Below are 25085 nucleotides of genomic sequence, written 5' to 3'. Positions count from 1 at the left end.
TGCACCTCACCTGGGGCTCCAGTGTTATGCAAGAACATGGCTGAAGCTTTCCTGCTTGATTTTCCTCTCATTCCTCCCCCCTCCCCCTTCCTTTCTTCCTTTTTTAAAATTCAAGCTTTCTTTTTTAAATGGTGGCTCAGGACTAAAAGAAACTTGTAGCAGGGATAAAAGAGCTCACATAATGCCTCAGAAAATTACAGGGAAAACCAGTTCAGTGAGAGTCACTGATCTCCAGAGGCCAGCCTTCATGTCCAGTGTCACTGATTTTGACTAGGCTTGTATCTGGCTGGCTATGCCTTTTCAATCACTAGGTAGCCACTGGGCAACAGGCTTCATCCTCTTAGTAGCACTTTTCACTCTCAGTGACTGATTCCAGAGAAAGAAAAGAAAAACAAAACAATGAAAAACAAAAAAACGGGAAAGAGAAGGATGAGGCTAAGTCACATTTTGAGAACTGCGGCTTTCTTTGCATACAAAACATTCAAAAGACTGCTTGAGAGAATACTGTTCCCTCTAGAGGCTCACAAATCCTGGTCTCAAACTTCTCCCTAGAGAAAACACTCAACTGTACAGGGAATACACTGGCAGCAAGCCCAACCCTTCATGCACAGCTGTTAATCAGCTGAAACATGAGCAGACACTTGAGAATCAGAAATATCAAAGACACCATCTGGTATGAAACATCAAAACAAAGGACAAACAAGACCGTGAGACAGGCAGGTCACAGAGGAGAAAAAGAAAGCACTGGAATCCCATCCGTTACTCTTTAAAAAGATGGACTAGTGAGGTCGCTCAGTGGTTAAAGGCGCTTGCAGCCCAACCTGACAACCTGCATTTGATCCCCACGAATTAATGACAGAAGAGAACCAGCTCCTGCAAACTGTCCCCTGACTTCCACATGCAGCCCCCCCACACACCCCCCAAATGAACGAACAAACAAACAAAAACCTTTAAAAGAAAACATAAAGAGCAATACTGCATACCTGTATCTTTCTTTGGAATAAAGGAATCGTGTTTCTCCAGGGGATCACCAAGACATTTCCAAGAAATATTTTCTTTCTTTTGTAGGACAATCTCTATTTTTCCAACATTTTCAATAACCCTTACTGAAATGAAGAGAAATTCTATTTGTTTCACTAACATTAAATGTGAGATTTTATTTTAAAACCAACCTTTTTCATATAGTCATACTGTATGCTATTACATAATAATGCTAATAATAGAAAAATAAGATTTTGTTTACTTATAAAATTGGTTTTTATTTCATCTGATGTTAAATCAGTTTATTTTAGATTCAGATTGGCTTCTTCCAAACTTACTTATCAAGGTCAGATATTGTATGTGTAGCATTCAAAGGGTCACAGATACAGTCATGGACACAGATCTAGCCAACAGTGCGAAACCCAAGTCATACTCAATGGACCCACAAAACCAAATTCAATGTATTCCCTTTTCATATTTTAATTAAAGCTCAGAAGTCTATATATGTGAATTTAGAACAACACTGAGCCTAGAATTATAACAGACACAGAAGACTCGGCACCGAGGGGTCCACAGGGGTCCATGGGGTCCCTGATCACTGAAAGCCTTCTGGATGCTCTTCTTCCTTTCTCAGGGACTAGAACAGCTCTACATGTGGGGCCAATAATAAACGTGGACTTCTAGGCCCTAACTTAAGTCTGATGAGGTGGATATGCCTTTAAAGTTGTAACACACAAACTAACTGTTTGCTCAGCAGCTCGCTGTCTGTTCTTCCACACTGTGAACCTGGCATCCACTTGACTGCATGAGCCTATGAAAATTGTTTCTGCCTGTGTGCCTATGCTGCATGTCAGGAGCAGGGCAGAGCGGAATCACAGAAAGGAGACAGGACTACTTTTAAGAAAGAGAAAAAGGAAAAAAAAATTAAAGAGATAAGAAGACTAAGGAAGGGGCTGGAGAGATGGCTCAGTGGGTAAAAGCACTGACTGCTCTTCCGAAGGTCTTGAGTTCAAATCCCAGCAACCACATGGTGGCTCACAACCATCAGTAATAAGATCTGACGCCCTCTTCTGGTGCGTCTGAAGATAGCTACAGTGTACTTAGATATAATAATAAATAAATCTTTAGGCTGGAGCATGTGAGCTGGAGCAAGCAGGGCCTACCAGGCGGAGCAGAGGTCCTAAATTCAAATTCCCAGCAACCACATGATGGTTCACAACCATCAGTACAGCTACAGTGTACTCATATACATAAAATAAATAAATAAATAAATCTTAAAAAAAAAAAAAGACAACAACCAAAGAAAAAGAAAATAGGAAAAAACAGAAACCAGAGTGTACTTTAAAATTAGTATATTTTATGACATGAAAATAAATATATGTAAGAAAACTAAGATAAAGGCCTCGATTTCTTCCTATGAGTGTGTGTGTCTATACATCTACATCTATATATGCATAATATGTTTATCATTTTTGGTACTTACCAGAAAAATTTTCTTGAACTTTATGGCTTAGCCCTGAGATTATAAAAAAAGAAAAAGTTTATCATTACCACTAAAATTCAATTCACAAAAATCAGTCTTATACCTGTAAGATCATTTTTAATGCACTGTTTCAAAATGCTTAGGACTAGAAAAATGAGAATCTAAAAGAAAATGAATTCTCCTAACTACTTAAAGTTCTTCCATTCCCCCATATCTCTTCTTGCTAACTGAGGAGCAAATATTTCAGCATCACAAGCTGGTAACCCACTTTCTCCCCACTGACAATCCTACCGTGAGTAGGGCAGGTGAAATAGAAGGCGACCTGGGATTCAGGCCCCACTGTGCAATCTGTGCCCTGTTCACATTGGTCAGACAGTCAACTTAGCCGCCCTGCCTCTTTCTTATAGTTGAACATGTATTCAATGCCCCAAAACAACGGGGGTGGGGGGGTGGGGGAATCTATAAGCGAACACTTTCCAGGTATTATAGATATAATGGTTAACATGAGACAGGCTTTGCACTTAGTAATATCTATTCTAGAAAAGGAGACTACAAGGTATGGCTTTACCACTCTCTCTAAATTTCATTGTGTCAATGTGTTTATCTGGCATCTGAATTCTCCAGTGTTTCAGTCTTTCCAATATAGCACTGGAATCCAGGCATAGCTTACTTTTTATTAACTTTGTTATTTGACAATTGTATACGTACATAAATGTATTCTGATTGCTTGTAGCCCTCCCTTCTCTCCCTCTCCCCCCTTCCCTGGCCTCCTGTACTCTCTCTACTCAGCTCTTTCTCACATTTATGTCTTGTTTTTGTCTCTCTGGGTTGGATCATAGTCATCTGTGTGATCTTTGCACTGGAACTATCCACTAGAGCCTGGTGGGTTCACCAGTGTGCACACAACTCAAGATAGTGGCTCCCTCTTGTCCAGACTCCATCAGAAACCTATACTTCAGTAGCAAGGGATAGGGTCCCACAGGTCCCTCCCTTACTTCCACCTCCCACCCATAAATGCCTGTTGAGAAGGCCTATGTTGTGTAGATCCAAACCAAGTAACCGCAGTGGCTGTGAGTTCATAATTACATGGGTTATGTCAATTAGAGAATGGAATTTCACTCCCTTTGTTCTTAAATTTCTTCTATTCCCCCTCCCACAGGGTTTCCTGAGCCTTGGGAGGGGTAATAAAAATGACTTCTTTAGGGCTAATCCTGCATCTGTCACACTCAACATCTTGGGTAGCCAAGTGTGTCTGTATTCATTCATTATGAATGGTCTATTCACTATGAATGGAAGCTTCTCTGGTTAAAGCTAAGATTAGCCTGTCTGTAAGATTATAATCTAAATATCTAAACATAGATACTTAGCTAAATAGGTAGTAATTTTCATCATAGGCTTATGGAATATGTGGTTTTGGGTCAGCTTTTTAGCACTAGGTGTGGTGTCTCTTCTGTGGACCCAATCCAATCAGGGAGAGGTTGATTATCCCTATCACAGTGATACCACTATTTCCCGGCTGGTTGAAGCTTATAGTTCATAGAGCTCCCTGCTAGGGAAACCCTTGTTGCCTTTCTCCCTCAGAAGCCTGCATGACACTTCTGGCACTCTGAAAGCTACACAGTAGGGAAGAGGTTTCCAGCTCAATTCTAGCTTGAATGTATATGTTGAACTGCATTTTTTTTTACTGGAATTTCTGCTTTTTATATGTGTGCAAGTGAGATTCCTCCTCGAATGCAAATCCAGTTTCTCCAACTTCATCGGTCCTGTAGTATATAAAGTACCTTGATGGCCATGGAATCCAGCCAGCTACATGTTTTCCTTTGTGGTCTTGAAGTCAATCAGAGTCTCAATACTCTGAAAGATGCTGCTGTCTCATGGGCCAAAAGATCTTAAAGTAGCTATAGCCCCGAGCCAAGTTCCCTAAATCCCCATATAAGCTCAATTTAACTTCTCCTCTGCATCACTATAGTCATAACGAGGTGTAAAATCCCATTCTTTAACAGTCATCCCATGATGTGTTATAGCCCCGAACTAAGTTTCCTATTGTGTGTCTAGACAAGACTTTGATGGTTAGGGATTCCTTCTCTGAAGAATCTCACTTAGGACAGTGTGGGGACACTTGTTTTGGGAACTCCTACCAGCACTGCTTTGGGGATAACTCTAGTTACAACTCAGTTGGAAAGAAAATCAAGACAGGCTGTTGACTACAATGAGAACAAAGTTTATATATATATATATATATATATGAAAAGAATAGTAAATGTTGGAACTTAAAGTGATAATGACTAAGGCTAGCTTTTCTAGTATAATTAATCTTTCCCACAAGAGGCAAATGGGCTGTACGTTAGCAAAAAAGACAAGAATTTGGGGTTGGAGAGATGGCTTAAGAATTCTCCCTGCTTTTCTAGAGGACCCAAGTTTAGTTACTAACACCCAGGTTGCAAAGCTCACAATCACTTGTAATTCCAACTTTTGGGGATTTGATGCCTCTGGGAACCCACACACATACAAAGAGCCATACACACATAAGTAAAACCAAAAACAAATCTCTTAAAAAACTCTAATGAAGAGAAGAACTAAGCATTCTATAGGGAAGGCAGATTCCAAGAAAAAAGGCATAGGATACAACTCAACCTTCCTAACACCGTGACCCTTTAATACAGTTCCTCATGTTGTGGTGACCCTCAACAACAAAATTATTTTCATTGCTGTCTCACCTTTGCTACTGTTATGAATCATAATGTAAAATATCTGATATACAAACCCTGTGGGGGTCATGACACATAGATTGAGAACAACTGCTTTAGAGGTTTGAAGTTAGTTATCTATTGAATGAGGCTGGGGTCAAGGGTCGGGAGTTGGTAAAGAAAAAAATAGTAAATTCTGACTGAATTTAGAATTAAAGGAACTTCTCTTCATTAATAAATAAAGTAGTGAGCAGAGTTCTGAGAGTTGAGAGTTTCAATCTGTATTTTGTTCAACCAACTGCCATGTTTAAAGCATTGTTGTGGGAGTTGGGAGTTGGAAAGATGCCTCAGTGGGTAAAGGTGCTTTGTTAACTGTATCTTTTATTCTTCTGTAGTAATTCTTGTTTCTGAGGCTTACTGCCTCATTCTGTTAACTTGGGCCTAGTCCTGGAAGCTTCTAGCCTCTGTACAATCTTATCTATGGCTAGAATGTTTTTAGCTCTTTCTGGGACTCTGGCTGGCTGGTCAACTCAGCTATTCTGGCTCAAAATATCTTTCCATGCTGATTGATTCAATCTGGCTTCTCTCAGCTCCTCCTGAATTGCTCTGCTTGGCCTCAAACTAACTGTGGCAATCTGTTCTAATTTTCTTGCTCCTTTTCATTCTCTGGTCATTCTGCCTTCGCCTTCTCTAGCTTGTTCTCTCTCTTCAACCTGTCTCTAAAACTCTCCAGTGAAACGGCCTCGCCCCCTGCACTGCTTCCTCTTACAGCTTTCATCTCACAAAAGTTACACATATCATATCCTATCCTGTTTAATCTTTCTTTGATTTGTCACTTTGTCTACCACACAATTAGGCATCACTTTTAAACATAGGTACTTCCTACTACAAACTAACTTTACCTTCATTGTTTGGGATTAAAGGTGTGTGCTAAGTGCGAGCAACACCACAACTACAAACAGATTTTTCAGTACACAGTCTCATAGTATGATCAAATATCCTGCAACACACTTGGATTAAAAATGTGTGATAGGGCTGAGCCACACCATAACCAGAGACAGGTTTTCCCAATGTTCAGTCTCAGGGTTCACAGTATGATCAAATGTCCTGAAATAGTTCTTGCCACACAAGCCTGACACCCTGAGCTCCCTCCTTTCCTAGAGTCCATGTAAGGGTAGAAGGAGAGGACCCAGTCCACAAAACTAACCTCCATCCATGTAGTCATGGCACATCCACATACACACCAAGGACAGATACACAGTAACAATTCATTTTAAAACACTAATATATATTTACTATTGTTTGGGGATATGTGTGTGTGTCATATCTATTTTCCAGCTAGAAATATGTCATAGTCATAAGAGGAGAAAACAATGAAATCCTAGGCTCAAACTTGTTATAAGTGAGAAACAGGATCCAACATTGGCTATCTTTGGTTCCAGATTTCATTGCTGACTTGTTGCTTCTTTCAGACCAAAATCAACAAGGCTTATCTCTGGGCTGTGAGGAGATTCCAGGGTGTTTGGTCTCTGCCTTTGATGTCCTGTAGCAGAGCTGGCAAGGACGGGGCATCCCCAGTAAGGAATGCTCAGATGATGACCAAAGGTTTCCAGGGATTTATTTATAGATATCAAGTACAAGAGACTTTTATGATGGATTCTGACCACATCTGATTGCTTAAAGTCAGGTATCTGTCATGCAATGGACAGCACATTAGACTTCTGGTTGCTTAGACTTGGAAAGGGGGTCATGCTTTTATTTTTATTAGCATGAAGGAAAACAGTAACTATAAAACAGTCAGAAATGACAACCCAAAGCAACAATAGCAAATAAAATATTACAGCACTCTCAACTGCAGAGCAGGCTGCTGCCAAAATGAAAGGAAGCAAGCTATTCCCATGAATAAGAATGTGGTACTCACTAATATGTATAAGGTAAGAATGCGGTACTCACCAATATGTATAAGGTAAGAATGATCCTTGACGACTGCTTCTGCTCTCAAGGAGTCATCCTGGAGGTCAACGATTACTGAGTCTAAATTGATATTCTTAAAAGGAAGTAAAGACAGAAAGATTAAAGCATGACAGAAAGATTAAAGCATGAGAACTGACCCTAACAACCCCATTTGTGGGGTGGTGAGTGACATTTTCATGTACTGCTTTACAGATCTCCAGCAACATAAATATTACTCCTGGTTCTCATTTCTTTCTCATGCAAGGCAATTCCTACCCTTCTCTGGACATCATTGTATTTCTACAAAGGTAGGAAGGACGAGCACTAAGCAGACATGTGCTCTGTTCAGTACCCACCATGGTTGAGACTATCTGTAGAGCATCTGCTAGTTACTCAAGAATATTATTTTTGAGAAACAATGCAGCAAAAAATAAAAATATGAGTCAGAAATCAAAATCCTTAGTTATTTTCATTTTAGTTTTTCCATTACTGTGTGATCCTGGAGAAGTGCATAACGTATTAACCTCAGCTATTAAAAGTTACTCAGGGACATCTTAGACATCTTTCGTTTCTATGTCGACTTAGTGAAAGTGTGTGGTACTTACTACTTATACCATGCATTGGCTACATCATCCTTTAGTAGTCTCCCCTTTCCTTGGTCACTGCACTTCAAATCCCACAGGAATTAATGCAGAGCAGACCCCAGCTTCTCTGGGGCTGCCCTCTTGGTTTTAGACTGTGGGATGATGAAATAAGAGCTAGAGAGAAGAGCAGATAGGACTAGTGGTGTGTTGAGCCAACTCAACTGTTATCAGTCAAGAGGGTAGCCATTCCAACACAGTGTTCAAATCCCCACTGCAGGAGATAGGAGGCCCCTGCGCTGATGAGGCTTTGCACTTCTATAAAAGTAGCTTGAACTTTTGAAAATTCCAGGAATTTTCTTTAGATTGCCTTTAGATCCACAAGGCTCAAGTGTGGAAGGTCAGCAGGCATTGGACTATATGACTGAAAACATCTAATGTTGCCTCATATAGAAGAGGTGCCATTCAAAGACCCCATAAATGAATGAACTCCCTAACCTTTGTGACACGGGGGCACCTGAAGGCCATTAACAGTTCAAGCATATTAAGTTTCAGCAGTATAAGTTCTCTAATCTCAGAAGATGTAATGTTATGGAGAAGTTAACTGGAAAGCACACACAATGTTTAAGAGGTTTAAAGACTACACAGCATATCTGCCAGGTAGGAGCCAGAATAACTAAGTTCTAAACAAATTAATCCTTCTTTGTAAAATGGCAAGAACAGTGCTTTCTACCTTGAGGTTGTTGTGAAGAATGAATTGGTTAATATAAGAAAAGATTGCAGAAAAAAGACTCATATAAATGAACTGACTAATTCTTACTATTTGTTGTCGATAAATGCTTACCTTTTGTTTGGTGTACACAACAATGGTGACTGAAGACTCTGTTTGGAACCAATCATAGCTGTAAGTAATGAAAGTTAAGGTAAAGCTGATCAAGTCAATACTGATTACCTATGTAAAGACAGCTACATGGAGGCATTCTTAGTCCCTTAACAAACTGTCCACAAACTTATTTAATCCTATGTATAGCAAGGTGCTTTTGTTAGAGCAGCACAGACCAGTGGAGGGAAAAGAATAACAAAAAGGAAGCCTGAGTGCATTTAAGGCACCATGAACAAACATTCGGTATTAATCGGTCAGGAAAATTAGTGTTTAAAACATTTTAAAGTATTTCCATTCAAATTTATTTTTTAAAAACTCCACCAAAATAGGTATATAAAGATTGAATACTAAGATAAATGGTAGCATGGTTATGTGATCAAATAAAAAAATGCTTTCACAGAATACTAACAACAGATACTGCTCACAGGCAAGACTGTAACCATAATTTAAATACAGTGTGGACAGGTAGTGCCTAAGTCAGAAAGCACAGTGTTAGGCATCTATGTCTACGGTTAATGGGGTTACAACTGGTTTTCCTGTTTCTATGTTTTCTACCCTGAATCTACATTTTATCATCAGAAAAAAAAATAAGACAGTGTTTTAAAGTATTTAAAATGAATCCAACTTTGGTTACTTAAAACCTGTTTATGGAATAGCTCCTGCTGCCTCTGTATCTGATAAATGAAGTACTACAGTTTGTACGCTAAGCAAGACTGACTGGCAGGAAGCAGTAAACCAACCCTTTGGCTCTTTCCTATAATGTTTGTGGGTTTGTGTAAAACTGCTCTCACTTTGAAATATAAAAACAGTGCATACCTTGGAGAACTGGGGCCTTCCCTGGGCAGTGTGTCTGTCACATTCCTGGGCAGTGTGTCTGTCACTTCCCTGGGCAGTGTGTCTGTCACTTGGCTCTTGGGAAGCATGCCTTCTCAAAATCAAAACAAACAGCAATTTATCTACATCACACTTGACTCATTTTAATATACATACATACATACATACATACATACATACATACAGGACATAGTAATAAATATGCTACTAAATGCATTTTCATAAGGCAGAGAGATCCTTGTCACCAGCATGCTCTTTATGTGTTTTCCAAAAGTTTGCTCTCTCCCAGTGGTAGCCATTATTGTGACTTATGACACCAGACTAGATTTAAATTGATGGACATGTATTAATGGCACTACTTACTATATAGAGAAGGGATCATAGACAGGGTGTCCTTTGGTCTGGCTTTTTTGTCTACCCTTATACACATTACAGTTCTAATGAGTGAAACCTACCACAGCACAAAGGAGATCAATTCCAGATACCTTTTAAAAAATCAAGAGAGTAGCACAGAGGTACAGCTTATGAGAAGAGAGCAATGCCAAACTTAACAGAATCTATCTTGATTTCAACATGTACAAGAAGAAACCATAAACAAACAAATCTTACATGATATCCTCTGGGAACACGGGGTAAGCCCAAGTTAGAGCAGCGTAAATAAGTAAGGTAGTCCAAAAGAACACTCTCCCTCTCAACAGTGCTAGCTGAATCTGGGCCCTACTGCACAACAAAACTCATCTATCCCACTCAGGATTTTAATCAGCTGTTGGAATAATGACACAAAAAGCAGGCACATTACATTTGCAAATATAAAATTACCATATAAACTTAGATAAGCCAAATGTAGGGACAGTTACAAAATACAAATCTATACCAATGTACATAGATATGTACACAAAAACAGATACATATGCAACTCACTGCTATACAGGATCCAAGTCACAACATGTAACGGCTCCACAATGAAGATTGATGTTTCACATTTAAGGATATCTTTATTGAAATGTTAAATAGAGTGCACCAGAAGTAATGATACAGAAAGCCACACGTGGTAGGTAAGAGGGATGACAATTTCTGTAGCATCACAGAAGAGTCACCAGCAGATGGAGCCCAAGATCAGCCCTGCATTTACTGCAGTCTTACACCATAACAACCCCAAACATCATAAATGGCAAATTACAGCCGATCTTCTCTCTTAAAAAGATTGTAATTCTACTGCAAACCTAGCTTGCTAATTCTATTTCTATAACTTGGCTTTGTAAACAGTGAGGGAAAAATATCTGAATCTACAGGTACAATAACATAATTCAGAGGAGCCCCATGCATTTCATGAAGCAGTATTGACCACCACACCACACTTGGGTGCTAAAAGGGCAGTGCCAACCATGAGAATGTCTGTACGTACTGCTCAGTCGAGGAGCTGCCTAGAGTAATAAGCTACTGAAATCTGTCCTAACACCAGAGGTGAACTCACGTGCCTAAGAGACCACCTTAGTCCTGGTTTAGTCACTATAAGCATTTATGCATTGGGCTCAGAGATTTCATGGAAGCAATTATTTTAAGAGGAATAGTTAAAATAAGGGGCCCATAATATTCTAGTAAATCCCTTAAGTTTGGCTAAGCAACAGCAGCTTTTGCATTTAAAAAAAAATTCTGAATACCCCAGACAATTGTGTGTAGCTATATCACACATAAGCATGTAAATTTGAGTAATTTTTATTATTAACTTATATGACTTACCATTTAAGACTCTCTTTCCTTCATGACAGTCTGTATTTGGAAAGGAAAAAGTCAGATAAGAATACTATAACATGAAAGAGAATATCAAGTTATTTTTATTGTTAAACGAATAGAATAGAAATTCCAAGAATAGAAATGGGGCTATTATACATGTTCATTATATATGAACACATATGATCTACTTTAAACTTGATATAAACATCTTTCTGTAACTCCCATTTTGTGTATCATTTTATATATGAGGTAATTTTCTTTTTCTTTTTTTTATTAGATATTTTCTTTATTTACATTTCAAATGCTATCCCGAAAGTTCCACATACCCTCCCCCCGCCCTGCTCCCCTACTCACTCTCTCCTACTTCTTGTCCCTGGTGTTCCTCTGTATGGGGCATATACAATTTTCAAGACCAAGGAGCCTCTCTTCCCAACAATGGCCGACTAGGCCATCTTCTGCTACATTTGCAGCTAGAGACACGAGCTCTGGGGGCACTGGTTAGTTCATATTGTTGTTCCACCTATAGGGTTGCAGACTCCTTCAGCTCCTTGGGTACTTTCTCTAGCTCCTCCATCGGGGGCCCTGTGTTCCATCCAATATATGACTGTGAGCATCCACTTCTGTATTTGCCATGCCTTGGGATAGCCTCACATGAGACAGCTATATTAGAGTCCTTTCAGCAAAATCTTGCTGGCATATACAATAGTTCTGGGTTTGGTGGCTGATTATGGGATGGATCCCCGAGTGGGATAGTCTCTGGATGATCCATCCTTAAGACTTAGCTCCAAACTTTGTCTCTATAACNCCTTCCATGGGTATTTTGTTCCCATTTTGTTCCCTATTCTAAGGAGGAATGAAGTATCCACACATTGGTCTTCCTTCTGTTTTGCAAATTGTATCTTGGGTATTCTAAGTTTCTGAGCTAATATCCACTTTTCAGTGAGTGCCTTTTTTTTTTTTTTTTGTCTGAGAATGTATAAAAAGGCCAAAGAAAAGAAATAAAATTGTTGGTTGAGTAGTTTGGCTTGGAGAGCTCTATCTACCATCCATCTATCTAGCATCCATCTACCCATCCGTCTGTTCAAAAAAAAAAAAAAAAAAAAGGGGACTATGACATGGAAGGCCTTTCTTTCAAGTAAGTCATTCTAGTGGAGACAGACTATCAGCCCATTTCTCCAGATAGGTGTGTGTGTGTGTGTGTGTGTGTGTGTGTGTGTACGCACACATATATCTGTGCATCTTCCTCCCAATATTTTGGTAGATTTATTTCTTGACCCCTTACTCCCAAGTGCTAGCAAACAATCTGTGGACTCTGAGAATGCATAGCACAGTTTCTACCACTCAGTCACATACACATCCTAAGAGCACTTACACTCCAAGCTTTGTCTGAGATGTCCTATTCTAACTTAGTATAAAGAAAACATACTGGTTATTTTCTATAAAATACAAATATTAACACTGACTATTATCAGTCTGTCAGTCTGTAACTATACCTATACTATAATAAGGAGAAAGTCACCAAAATGAGGCAAATATGTTAAGATTTTCATGTGTACATATGATATAATTATCAGAGTTAACCCAGAAAACATTTTTCAGGTATATTTTTCAGGATAGCAGCCAACTCATAAAAGTTTAATATATTTTAATAACCACAGAAGTGCTACACAATTATGGTCAAAATAATTTCCTCAGCAAGTTGTTAGTAGCTTTAAAAAGTTTTAAAGAATAACCAACTAAAATAACATATTCAAAATGTCAAAGATGTCACAAGGTGGTGTTCTCCGTCCCACTAGCCTCAGGATCCCTAAACGTGTGGTCCTTTTGTTTTAACCTCCTAAGGGCTGGAGTTACAGGTATGTGACATGTTCAGCTTTCAAATATTTTGTCTACTAATTTCTAATAATTCAAACTCCCATAACCACCTCTAATTCACTCCTCCAACACACAGTGATAATAACTAAGAAAACCAGACTGTCACCTTTCCCTGTTAATCAAAATAATTCTATAGCTGAAAGGATTCTTACAAACTATTCCTCAAGAATGTAAGTAAGAGGCCAAGGCCTAAACTGACCCATAGCTCCTCAGCAAAGCCAAGATGTAATCTGTCTCCCCTGAAACCCCACCCTACTTTCCTTGACATGTTGTTGTTTAAAACTTCCTAAAAACATACAAGACTTAAAGCATGATAAAAGATATACCTCAAATGCCTATTGCTTATCATTGCCAAAGAACCGCATTTGTCACTGTAAGGGAGCACTGACGTCCACTGCCTGGTCCTAACTGTCCCCCATCAGTGTGACCTGCTATGGCTACTGCGGCTGTGATTATCTGCTTTGCCTGAAAAGAAACAGCGAGTTCACAGTATTGCAAATTAAAGCCATCTCCGTGCATTTTAGAGCCATGGTCTAATACATTTCATTTGTTATGAAAAAAATCTGTTTTTACCCAAGGCACTCATAGATTTTGAAAAATTACTCTAGGTAATTTGTTTCTAGGAAAAAAAATTACATCAGAGGACTATTTTGCCTAATGTGCTCTGACTTCAATCTGCCATAACTTATTGGATTTTTTCAGAAGTAACTCCCCCACTGCCCAGTTTTTAATATAAGAAAATTCCAGTATGAAGAAAGCTTCCTCTTAAATTATTTAAATTACCTTCACAATTATACCAGTCTAAGTTTTAAAAAGCTGAGTCATATAAACTCTTTTTCATGTTAAACACATTTACATTTTCATCATTTTAGTTTCTCTAAGAAGAAATTCAGTATTTGTGGAAACTAGTTGCATCATTTGAAAGACTCCATGAAACACAAAACTGATATCCTTTCCTAATGTTGGCTAAATGTTCCTAATGTCTGGCTAAAGCCTCTCTTCTGGAAGAGCTCAATTAGTCAGAGATTGCCTGTCAGTCAACTGCACTAAGTTCTTCAGCATGGTGGGGGGGGGGAGGAGAGGGGGGAAAGCTGGCGGGGGTGGGGGGGGATTGGATCTTAAGTCTAGTTGTAATGACAGCAGTCAATTCACAAAAGTCTAATATATTTTAATAGCCACACAAGTGCTATACGATTATGATCAAATTAATCCCCTCAGCAAGTTGTTTGGAGCTTTTTAAAGTTTTAAAGAATAATAAACTAAAATAACATCCAAATTTTCAAACTGAAAGATGTCACAAGGTAGGAAGGTTCCCCTTCACACTAGCCTAAGGATCCCCCAAACTTGTGGTACACAGACACACACACACACACACACACACACACACACACACACACACTCACATGTTGCTGAGATTCCAGTTGGCTGGCAAATTTGCTTCAGTTAATTCCTCAACATCTTTACAATGTTCATCCATGAGTGTAAATGTGTGAAATATTAAAGTTGCCATGTTGGTGCTTGTTGATGTACAGTCATGGCACAAAGGTAAATGACACCTTTGGGCACTGGTCTTACTGTAAACCCAGTATATCTAGGTGTAGCTTAGTGGGCCTAGTTCTTGTCCCTGCCTCCCATCTCCTATAGGAGTTAGTCCAGTTATTAGGGATTACTGGGATTACAGATGCTGCTCCACCATGGGCAGCTCTTACTTGGGTTCTGGGAGTCTGAACTTGTGTGGCAAGCACATTTACTCATGTACTATTTTCCCATTTCATTATTATACTTCATTTTATTCATGAAAAATATTACCAATAGGTATCATCTATGACTGGTACCTAAGAAAACAAGGTCTAAGCAGCAGAGATGAGACTTGGACCCAAATTTGTCTATAAAACTCTGCTATTTCCAAAGATCATGCTGCCTCAGTCATCAGTGTCAGGAATAAAGATGGAATAGGAAATGGGGTTCTTATTTTGTTTCTAAAAGCTCATACCTTCCTTTCCTAAGAAAAATGCTGCCCTTCCCTGAATCAGCAGAGAAAAAGAGCAGTGTTTATAATTTAGTCCTTTATGATTAGGGCTTAGGCTGAAATCTCCATTTCCTCATTCTGGTTCTACCCTCAGGGGAGGGGCTTGGGTCTTTTGATGGTCTAATGTACATCTGTTTTAACTTTCTACACAGTGACTTAAGAGGACAGTTGTTCTTCCTTGGCATTTTCAAAGCACGATTCATTCTGCTCTTAGCCTCTGCTGTTGGCTGGGAGGTCAGCTGTAGTAGCCAGCAGCAAGCTGCTGCTGTGTGAGCTGCTGTGTCGGTGAGTCCTCCTCTGGCTGCTCTTACCTTCTCCAGGTGTGTACACTTCCAACACTGTTTTACATGCCATGCTGTTTATTGGTCTTATCTGGGGTTTGCTGACCTTGCTAAACTTTAGATATCTGCCTTTCATTAAATCTGAAAAGTTCTAGCCTGTATCAGCTTCAGGCACTGCCTCTCTCCTCACTCTCACTGTGACTTCCTTCTAGAAGTCTGATTACAAGCCTTAGGCAGGGAGAGTCCATGTGTCCTGCATGTGTTCCCCATGCACCATATTTCTTCTGTGTAAGCTTTGCTCTTTGATCTCATGTTCCCTGCAGCTTCCCTGTCTTACCTGCTGAGCTCTTCATATGACGAGCTTTTAATTTTATGTGCTTCTATTTTTTCCTTTCTAAAACGTAGTCCTCACTGGTTCATTCTCGGTTCCGCATGGCTGCTTTTAATAGTGCCATTTTAAACTTAGGTATTCAATTCAATCTCATTTCTCTAAAATTTAAGACACAATTATCACAACTCTGGACAGGCATAACATAGCTCAACAGCACAACTGCCCTTTATTTCTGACTTCCTTCCTTGGGTGTCCTAACAACTGACCTGTGTCTGTGGGAAGAGGGTTAAATTCATGTCCTTCTGATACAAATTCTCATGGGCATTTGCTAGGTACACTGGGAAACAGCAGTGCGAGACTAGCTCTTGGTCTGAGGTTTCTGGGATCATGTAGGTGATATGCTTAAACTCCAACCTTGCTTCAAACTGGTAAGGGGCCTATCAGAACTCCCAGGTAGGTCAGACTGAAGTTGGTTAGGAAATGCCTGGCAACACTGATACATTACTAAGTATGTTATTTAGCAGCTGCTTCAGGAAAAGCTATCAGCTCCCATGCAAACGTGGTTCAGGGCTGGAGAGCGAATGTGCATAGAGGCAGCTAGTCCCACCAGTCAACGCTCTTTTAATATGAGCTCATAATCCCTGACGGATGACATCCTAGCTACCCTCAAATATAACCAAGCAAGTGCTGCAGAATGGTAATAGAATGCTTGTCTAGCATATACAAGGCCCTGGGTTCAATCCCAAGGATTGCAATGAAATAAAATAAAGGTAGCCTGCATAGGCAGGCATGGTGGCAGTGCACACTTGTAACCCCAGCACTTAGGAAACAGAGCCTAAAGGATAGCTGCAAATTTGAGGTAAGCCTGGTCTACACGGAAGCTGGAGGAAGAGGAGGAGGAGGAGGAGGAGGAGTAGGAGGAGGAGGAAGAAGAGGAAGAGGAGAAGGAAGAGGAGGAGGAAGAGGAGGAAGAGGAAGAAGAGGAAGAGGAAGAGGAAGAGGAAGAGGAGGAGACCACCACCACTACCACCACCATCTATGTAATCTGTGAAGTGGAACATTGCCCTCCTATACTTATACAAAGAACCCCCAAACTCTCCTTTCTGACCAATCAACAACTTGCTTTTCCCTTCTCTTCCTACAAATCCCGCATTATCACTTAAGGGAGACAAATCTGAGTTGAAGAGTTGCTGGCCTCCTTGCTGAGCTGGAAGTACAATGAAGATGTTCTTTTAATAAAAACCAATATTGTCTTCAGTGAACACCAGGAAGCACACCCTCACTACTATGAGGACTGTGTCAGATTCTTGCACAAAATTCTTTCTTATCCTTTATCACTTTATTAAAAAGGTTGCGAAAGACATGAAAGTTCAGTATCTGCCTCTACTGTTATAAACTTTTCCATTAAATACATAGTTCTACCAAGTCCAGGCCATAAACAGGGGCTTGGTTCCAACTTCTTGCCTTTTATAGATCCAAGCCCCTGTTCCCTACCTCTATGTGGCCATGGACATTCCTTTATGGATCTAAAATCCCAGGACCTACATAGCTGTTTACTGAGAGACGTTTCCAGCAATAAAGCCTTGAATTTCAAAATTCACTGAAGTAAGCATCAAGGATTCTGTTTGAACAGACCGTTCATTCTGAATGAGAGCCAGAGTCAGGAGTGACTGAACAGAAATGGCTCTATCCCTTCACAGAAAGGAGCCATATGAAGTATTCCTGCTTCTGCAGTCCACTCAAACTCCAAGAGGGTCTCTTATGAAAGAGGGTCAGGAATAGCTGTCAGACAGGAGAGCTCCAGCTCAGAGGGAGTTAGCCTTTAAAGAAGCTTAATAAAGAGTAAGGCTACATCAGTGAGGAGACAAAGAAGCATCAAGATAAATAGGAGACAAAGGCAGAAGGCAACACTGTACTGTATCACTTCTTACAGGTTTTGTTTTTTGTTTTTTGAGTCCAGTGAAAGCAATCAAAACAGTTAAGTTATAAGCTGAGCAGGGGCCACACCCCTGCCACACCTGCAATCCCAACTTTTCAGAGGCTAAGGAAAAAGGACCATGAGTTTGAGTATAGCCTGGAATAGCAGAGTGAGGTGCCTACTCTAAAATTAATTTTAAAAAATTAAATGTAAAACCTCAAGACTAAAACAATTCAGCCAACATCTGTAACCAGTACTGCCACTAATTTGCTTAGTTAGTGACAGCATGTGAGATTACTAAAAACCAGGAAGCAAACAAAGGTTTCCTTTCTGTGTAATTTTTACTCCTTACAACTTTCTACAAAATACATCTCTTTTTAAAAAGGGAGACATACAGAATTCTTTTTCTTTTCTCCATTTGTGTGTGTGTGTGTGTGTGTGTGTGTGTGTGTGTGTGTGTGTACACGTTCTTACATCTGTGGGTAGGTGTACGCATGCATGTGGAGGCCCAAGGTTGAATAAAACCTCTAGAGCAGATACAGTAGAAGGCCAGTATAATTGGGGAAAGTACTGTGACTTATTTACGCCTATTCATTGAAATTCAATTTTATTTTCAAAAGACACTCTGCTTTACTTACCTTTTGGAACAGCAGGCTTCACAGCCATCCTGCCAACCAGACATTCTTTCAGCATGGATTCATAATTGACCCAACGATGAACCTAGCATGGGAGATGAATGGCCGACAGGCAACATGACCACAGAATGTTCTTATTTTACCATGAGCAGAGCTAAAACTTCATACACTGCTCTGAAGCAGATTCAATTAGCCAGCAAGAGATAAAGACTGTTTAGAACAGTATTTTCAATGGGTTGTCCACACCACTGTCGGGTGTCCACGAGGTCCCAACAATTTCAAAAGAACACTCAGATGTAATTTTTTTTTTAATTTTCTTTGCCATTTGCAATGCAATGGAAAGCATCATAGACTGGGAGTAGGCATTAGTGCTCACAATGTCTGAAAATTACTGTCATATTCTTCCTGTATAATAAAATGGAAATTCTGAACTCAGCCTGGTCTGGAACAAACTATGTAACCCAAGCTACCCTCTAACTCACAGACATCCTCCTGCCTCAACCTCCTGAGTGATAGGATTACAGGTATGCATCACTATGCTAGAAGCATAACACTGTTTAAATTCACAAAATCTTTAAAAAAGAATTTAAATTTTCAATTGTAAAAAGATTAGAAAGAACACAAAATTATTAGAACATAAAATTAAAAATTAATAAATCAATTATATTACTCAATATCAGTCATAATACACTGTTCAAGTATTTTTTTTAAAAAAAGGTCAAACAATATTGTTAACAGGATCTTAATAATCCTGAGGAAATAAGTAACAGTAAATAGCAAATATATTACAAAATGGGCATACACTTATTAATACTAGAAAGTGACATTTTATTTGCAGTGACTCACAATGCACCCCTACTGAGTGAAGCCTGCCTTTGGCATGTAAGAACTCGGACTACTTAAGCAGACAGAGAAAAGTCAGACACCAAGGAGGCAAGGGCTAGGCTTTTGTCAACTCCAGGACTCTAAACTGCAGGCAGGTACTTATGTCTGCTCAAAGGAGAGTATTTACTCTCCTCAGGGACTCAAAGACCAGCCAGGAGACTGCATTCGTTTCACTGTTAGTGATGTCCACTGAGAGCTGAAGAGCAGCAGGATGTTGCTTAGACAATCATCCTTACGAAGGTGAATATATTTGCTGTGTTACCCAAACTACACCTGAACAGAAAGCTATCAGCATGATGGGAAAAGACAAAGACTACTGAGCAGCTCAATCCCTTTCTCTGGAAACTGGCACCAGGAAACACAGAGAGCTGGTAAGACAGTGTGGTCACAGGAGACTGGGTTGAAAGACCAACAGGCCATCTCAGTCCATCAGTTATGTGGAATGATAAGATAAGGGGTCAGCAGTGCAATCAAAACTGGAAACAAAGACAATAAAGACATGAACCAATAAAATCCTTTGTACAACTCAAATACGAGACATAGGGAAAGCTTTCTAGGGAAAGATAGTTTCTAGAATATACCAGAAGCTTCTAAAACACAAAATTATTTATAGTGAGTAATAGTTATAAATAATAAACTTTGCTGGCTTATTAAAGCCATGGGATATAGCAATGTGTTAAGCACAACACCTCCTTCCTCACACACAGCCCATATAGACTCGGTGCTGAGGAATGTAAACTATGAGATTTTACTGTTTTATTGAGAAACCTTCTGCTGAAGAGGTACATTCAACCAGATGACACAAGGAAATTCAAGAGAATCATCACGGCAGACAAGTTAGGCATGAGCTGACTTGGTTTGCATTGGGAACAAACACAAAGGGAACATGTCTTAGAGAAGCAAGAAGACTCTAATGCAACCAATGAGCAAATAGGACTTCACATCAGAGCAAACATATCCCACTATTAAAGCAGATACAGCTAAGTATTTTTAAACACAAAACAAATTACATTTTTCACAGTCTGATCAAAAAATAACTACCTATAATCTCAGAAATAAAGAAAAAGTATTAAGAAAAAAAACCAACATAACAGAAAACAGGAGAAGAAGAAATCAAATTATGTTTGATCAAACCAACCATAAAATACCCCAATCGGATTCAAGTATCTTAAATAGTAAAAACCTAGTATTATATAACATAGTTAGTTATCATTAAAATACTAAATGAAATGTGAAACAAAGGCGAATTACTAAACTTCTAACGACTATGATGTCAGAATAACATTAACAAAATTGATAGTAATTAACATATCCCATGGAACCTTTAAATAGTGAGGAAACTAATATTCGTTTGCAAATTTGGAGGAAAAGGTACTGATGTTAGCATCTTTTGAAATGCATGTAGACCCTCTCCTATTGAGGAAAAATAAGTTTCCTATTCATTAATCACCATTATCTAACTTTCTCCAAGATGTATGGGTGGTACACAGTAACACAGATTGGATGAACAACTATCTCCCTATGAAGAAAGAAGAAGGCTGTATGCTAACTAAAAAATAATAATAATAATAATTATTATTATTATTATTTAATTAAAAAACTGCAGTACTTTGTAACAGCAGATCCACCAGTCCCTTCTCCCACTGACTGTCTTTTCAATAAGCCAATTACCATCATTACTAAAAGAAATCAAGATGAGTGCAAGTCTTGCCAGCAGAGGAGACAAAGTGCATGCCACATACTGAAACCACCTCTAGAATTTTAATAAAATGATTTGAGAAATCTCATGAATAGCTGCCACCTGTGAACATCCGCCTACATTTCAGAGTTCAAGCCCACCCATCTCAAATGAATCCAAGTATTTTCTTCCTACAAATGTCTCACTCCTAAATCCATGCATACAATGTTCTGATTACCTGAAGCAATTTACCTCATTAAAAAGATCTGTTCCATCCGCTCCTGCGGCTCTCATAAGTTCATCCTCTCCACCAGGATGATACTCCATATATGGGCTGACATTGTAAACAAACCCTGCATCAAAACAAGGAGAAATGATGTCCAAATGAACTTCTTACAAATTGTAAGGCCTTTAAGTATAAGTTCTGATAACTCTCCCCCAACACTTCATTTGGGAGTTCATTTTTTCAAAGTAGTGAGAGCTGTAAAGTCTGAAATCCCACTGATTATGAACTAGCTAATTGATCTGTCAGTTTTCTGGTCTCTCTTGAATAACATGGGACTTGCTGCTTAAGACAAGGATGTTTAATACTTACATCAATACCTGCGACTAGAAGAGCAACACTCACGATCCCTAGTTCCCATGGAGCTATGTGAAGAGGGCCCTGAGACCTGCACACACTCAGGTCCTTCCTAAATACCAGTGAAAGTGCCACTCTCTGCTGTGAGGGCAGCCATGGTCTTTATTAAGCTGACCCATGAGTAAATTGTTCAAATTTGGTTCATCCACTCATCACTAGAAGGGCTTTTCTGTTGTGTTCTTATGTATGAGTTGTGTGGATACACATGATTTCACTAATTGTAGATATACACATCTAGGAGGAAATATAATAAACAGTCATATGGTGTTATACTTTGGATCCCGAATGTCCTTTAAGGATCTGTGTTGATGTTTGGGTGCTATTGGCATTTTATGTGCTCTTTCAGTTGGCTGGGCCTAGTGGAAGAAACTAGCTCATTAAGGAAGATCCAGGCCCCCTTTTGGTCTTTCTAGCTCTTGGCTATGTATGAGCCAAGCAGTTTCCTCTGCCATGTATTTTCACCATCATGTAACACATTGCTAATGGCATCAAAGCCTTGCAGCCAGATGACCATAGACTGAAATCTTTTAAAGCATCAGCCAAATGAAACCTTTTTAAAAGTTGTTTATCTTGGGTATTTTGTTCATGAAAGAAGCTATTCATACAGAGTTTTAGGCTTGGTGATTTGAAGAATGGGAGGACTTCAAGACTCAAAATCTGGCAGCACTCACACAAATAAAGGAAACATATTAAAAACTGAATTATGGCTGGGCATGGTGGCGCACGCCTTTAATCCCAGCACTCGGGAGGCAGAGGCAGGTGGATTTCTGAGTTCGAGGCCAGCCTGGTCTACAGAGTGAGTTCAGGATGGCCAGGGCTATACAGAGAAACCCTGTCTCGAAAAACCTAAAAAAAAAAAAACAAAACAAAAAACAAAACAAAACAAAAAAAACCCTGAATTATGGTTTTCATATTCAAATATTAAAATTCCAGATTATAATAATCTAATAAATCTATTTACTGTCTATCATAGATGTACCAAGAATTATGCCAAAATTTCCCCTCTCAATGGTAATTTTGAAAGTCCTAATTGTTGAAAGCTTGTTTTTTAGTTATATCTCAAACTCTCTAGAGACAAAAAAAGCCTTTAACAACCTGCAGAATCTGAATCAGGCTACCCCATCTAAAGGTGTCTAGATTCAGAACTGCAGCACACTCCACTGTAATTTCAAGCCCAGATCTATAAGATCTATAAGATGGTACCCTCAGACAGGCCCATCTTAGACCCACCATGGGTTAGTGCCAAAGACCTATGTCTGTTTGTCTATCTTCCAGGTGCAGGTGCCACAGTGTCCCAGGCTAGGTAACTAACTATGCATGTGAAGCACCATGGCTGACCACACAGAATTAAGGGTAAGCACAGGCTTTGGGCCACATGTTCAATGACTGGAAATTTTTTGTTTCTTTTTTATTCTATTCTATTTTACAGAGTCTCACGGTAGAGCCCAAAGACTCCAGAGGAAGCTCAAAAAAGACACTTCTTGTGGTGCAAGGTGAAAATATTTTTCCAATAAAACTAAAATATGATGTTTAAAATTCTTGTTCTTTCATAAATGTGGGGTTTTCTCGAAGCTACATGGATATGTGATATGACAGTGGAGATAGACACACAACAATACACATGAACTGTCATCTATCAAGCTATATATTAGAGATATTTACCAAAATAAAAAATTATGTATTCCTGTATTTTTCATTTAGAAAAGTTATTTTCATGAACATAGGTACTATGTACAACATACAGTAGTTTTATTAAATTAATTTTAAATATTCTTTACATTTCTTAATTTTAATTAATGGTAATGTTAAGAGACATCATGCAAACAAAAGCCTTTTAATGTTCTCAAAAATTGTTAAAAGATTAGGGGTTATTTTAAGGCCCCAAAACAGTCTGAAAGTACTCAGGTAATTAAAAGTAAACATATTAAAAACTAATTTTTGGTTTTAACATTCAAACAAATATTAAAGTTCTAGACTACATTTAATAAATGAATTTAATGTCTTTCATGTATGTAACAAGTATTATATCCCATTATAGAACAGCATTTTTACTTACTTAAAATTTTACCATTATTAATGATATTAGCCCCAAAATATATAACAGGAAAAGATATGTTCATAAGTTAAAAACATGGAGTAATTCACCATTTTTCAACTATACCTGAGTTTCTCTAAGCCTTATAGTCTAAGGACTGTGAAGACTTCGCCATCTTGTGTTCAATAAAGAAACTGCACCACCAATTTCATTATCATGTCTACAGATGCTTATCTAGTTCTAACAACTGCTGAAAGGGATTAAAATCTACAACTTTGAATGATAATTATAATTCTGTCCCTCGGTTCTTCAGCTGTCTGCTATATACTCTGAAACTTTGTTATCACACATCAACATGGTGTTCCTAATGAACTGATTCCTTGTGTATGTGTGTGAGTGTGGGTATATGCACGGGAGCATGTAGGTGCACATGTATGTGGACGCCAGAGGTTAACTTCAGCTGTCTCCTCATTATGCTTTAAGTCAGTCTCTCACTGAATCTATAGCTCATCAACCTCTGGCCTCCACAGACACACATGGAACAGTGTTCTTTCTCATGAGTGTGCATGGGTACCACATGCATATACACATACAAATATGTATAGGTGCATACAACAAACACATATGGTTCCCTTTAGTCTCAGAGACCTTTTTTCTAAGAGCATTCAATCACAAGGCTCTGTATGGGTGCTATGCCATATACTGGGTGCCCCTGAACATTTTAACTGCATCACCTTGGTGTTAAATTTCTTGGCAAACACCTGGTTCCTTTCAAAGGGAATGCAACATAAGGATGCTACAAAAGACTTCCATCCCATTAGTTCCCTGTCTTCTGCATCAAATGTAAAAGGCTGTACAAGGAAAAATACAGTCCAAAGTGAAAACAACATTATTTACGATCCAGGAAGGCAATTTTTGTTACCAAGTCTGAAAGCCCAGGCGTTTCTACAATGTTTAGAAGTGTCGCTTACCTCTTATGCATATCCAACAGTCTTCTTTCTTGTTGTGCTTCCTAAGCTCTTCTTCAGTTACTTCAATTAACCCTCCCTTCAATCCTGTTAAGTCCTTCCCACTCTTGGTCAGTCGGATCCAATCCATAAGACTCCTGCCTTGTTTTAAAGGTACCTAGAGGACAGAAAACAAAAGCTATGTCTGGTTCTAAGTTGGCTGCTTCCCGATCCTCCTCCGTCCATTTGCCTTTGGACTACTTCCATCCTTTATTAGCCTTTTAAAAGAAATCCTACACAGCAAGATCCCATCTCAAAAAAAAAAAATGATAAAACTACAACCCAACAATTCTATAACTTCTCTCATCATGTCTGGGGACGATGGGTGCATGTGAAATTGTGCTACTACATTAGAAGTTTACTTTATCTGCCATTTTCAACAAGGAAGGTCCTGCCATGTAGCAGCTAAGACTGGTTACAAAACTGGCAGCCATCAATCCTCCTGAGAACTAGGATTACAAAAGTAAGCTGATATGCCTGGTTTTTTCTTTCTTAAAAAAAAAAAAAAAAAAAAAAAAAAACGTTAAAAATTTAATTTTTCTTTTATTTTCTTTAACTTTTAAAAAGAAAACTTTTAGCCAAAGTTTTTACTCTTATTAACTTTAATTGATTTATTTTTATTTTTATTACAGGGA

The 25085-nt window shown here is 38.9% G+C and overlaps 1 protein-coding gene across 2 annotated transcripts in view; it reads right to left on the bottom strand.

Annotated features, from left to right (window-relative positions):
• The window catches only part of LOC110327403 (cytochrome b5 reductase 4), a 56768-nt gene that overhangs the window by 24556 nt on the left and 7127 nt on the right, over window positions 1-25085 (bottom strand). Inside the window, exons 1-9 of one of the 2 annotated variants that reach the window (XM_021206365.2) lie at window positions 24415-24580; window positions 21021-21121; window positions 18209-18290; window positions 11143-11172; window positions 9385-9493; window positions 8530-8587; window positions 7105-7198; window positions 2465-2497; window positions 984-1106 (exon numbers count right to left, since the gene is read on the bottom strand). In XM_021206365.2, the coding sequence (XP_021062024.1) occupies window positions 984-1106; window positions 2465-2497; window positions 7105-7198; window positions 8530-8587; window positions 9385-9493; window positions 11143-11172; window positions 18209-18290; window positions 21021-21121; window positions 24415-24541 (757 nt within the window). In that variant the 5' untranslated portion in view covers window positions 24542-24580. Of the gene's footprint in view, window positions 1-983; window positions 1107-2464; window positions 2498-7104; window positions 7199-8529; window positions 8588-9384; window positions 9494-11142; window positions 11173-18208; window positions 18291-21020; window positions 21122-24414; window positions 24581-25085 lie in introns of those variants that run through there. The other variant, XM_021206364.2, reaches the window with a different exon arrangement.

This window comes from Mus pahari, chromosome 10 (genome assembly GCF_900095145.1).
Source record: "Mus pahari chromosome 10, PAHARI_EIJ_v1.1, whole genome shotgun sequence".
In the NCBI taxonomy this organism is placed as follows: Eukaryota; Metazoa; Chordata; class Mammalia; order Rodentia; family Muridae; genus Mus; species Mus pahari.
The sequence above is the reverse complement of the archived record's forward strand: the minus strand, read 5'-3'. Positions and strand labels throughout refer to the sequence as shown.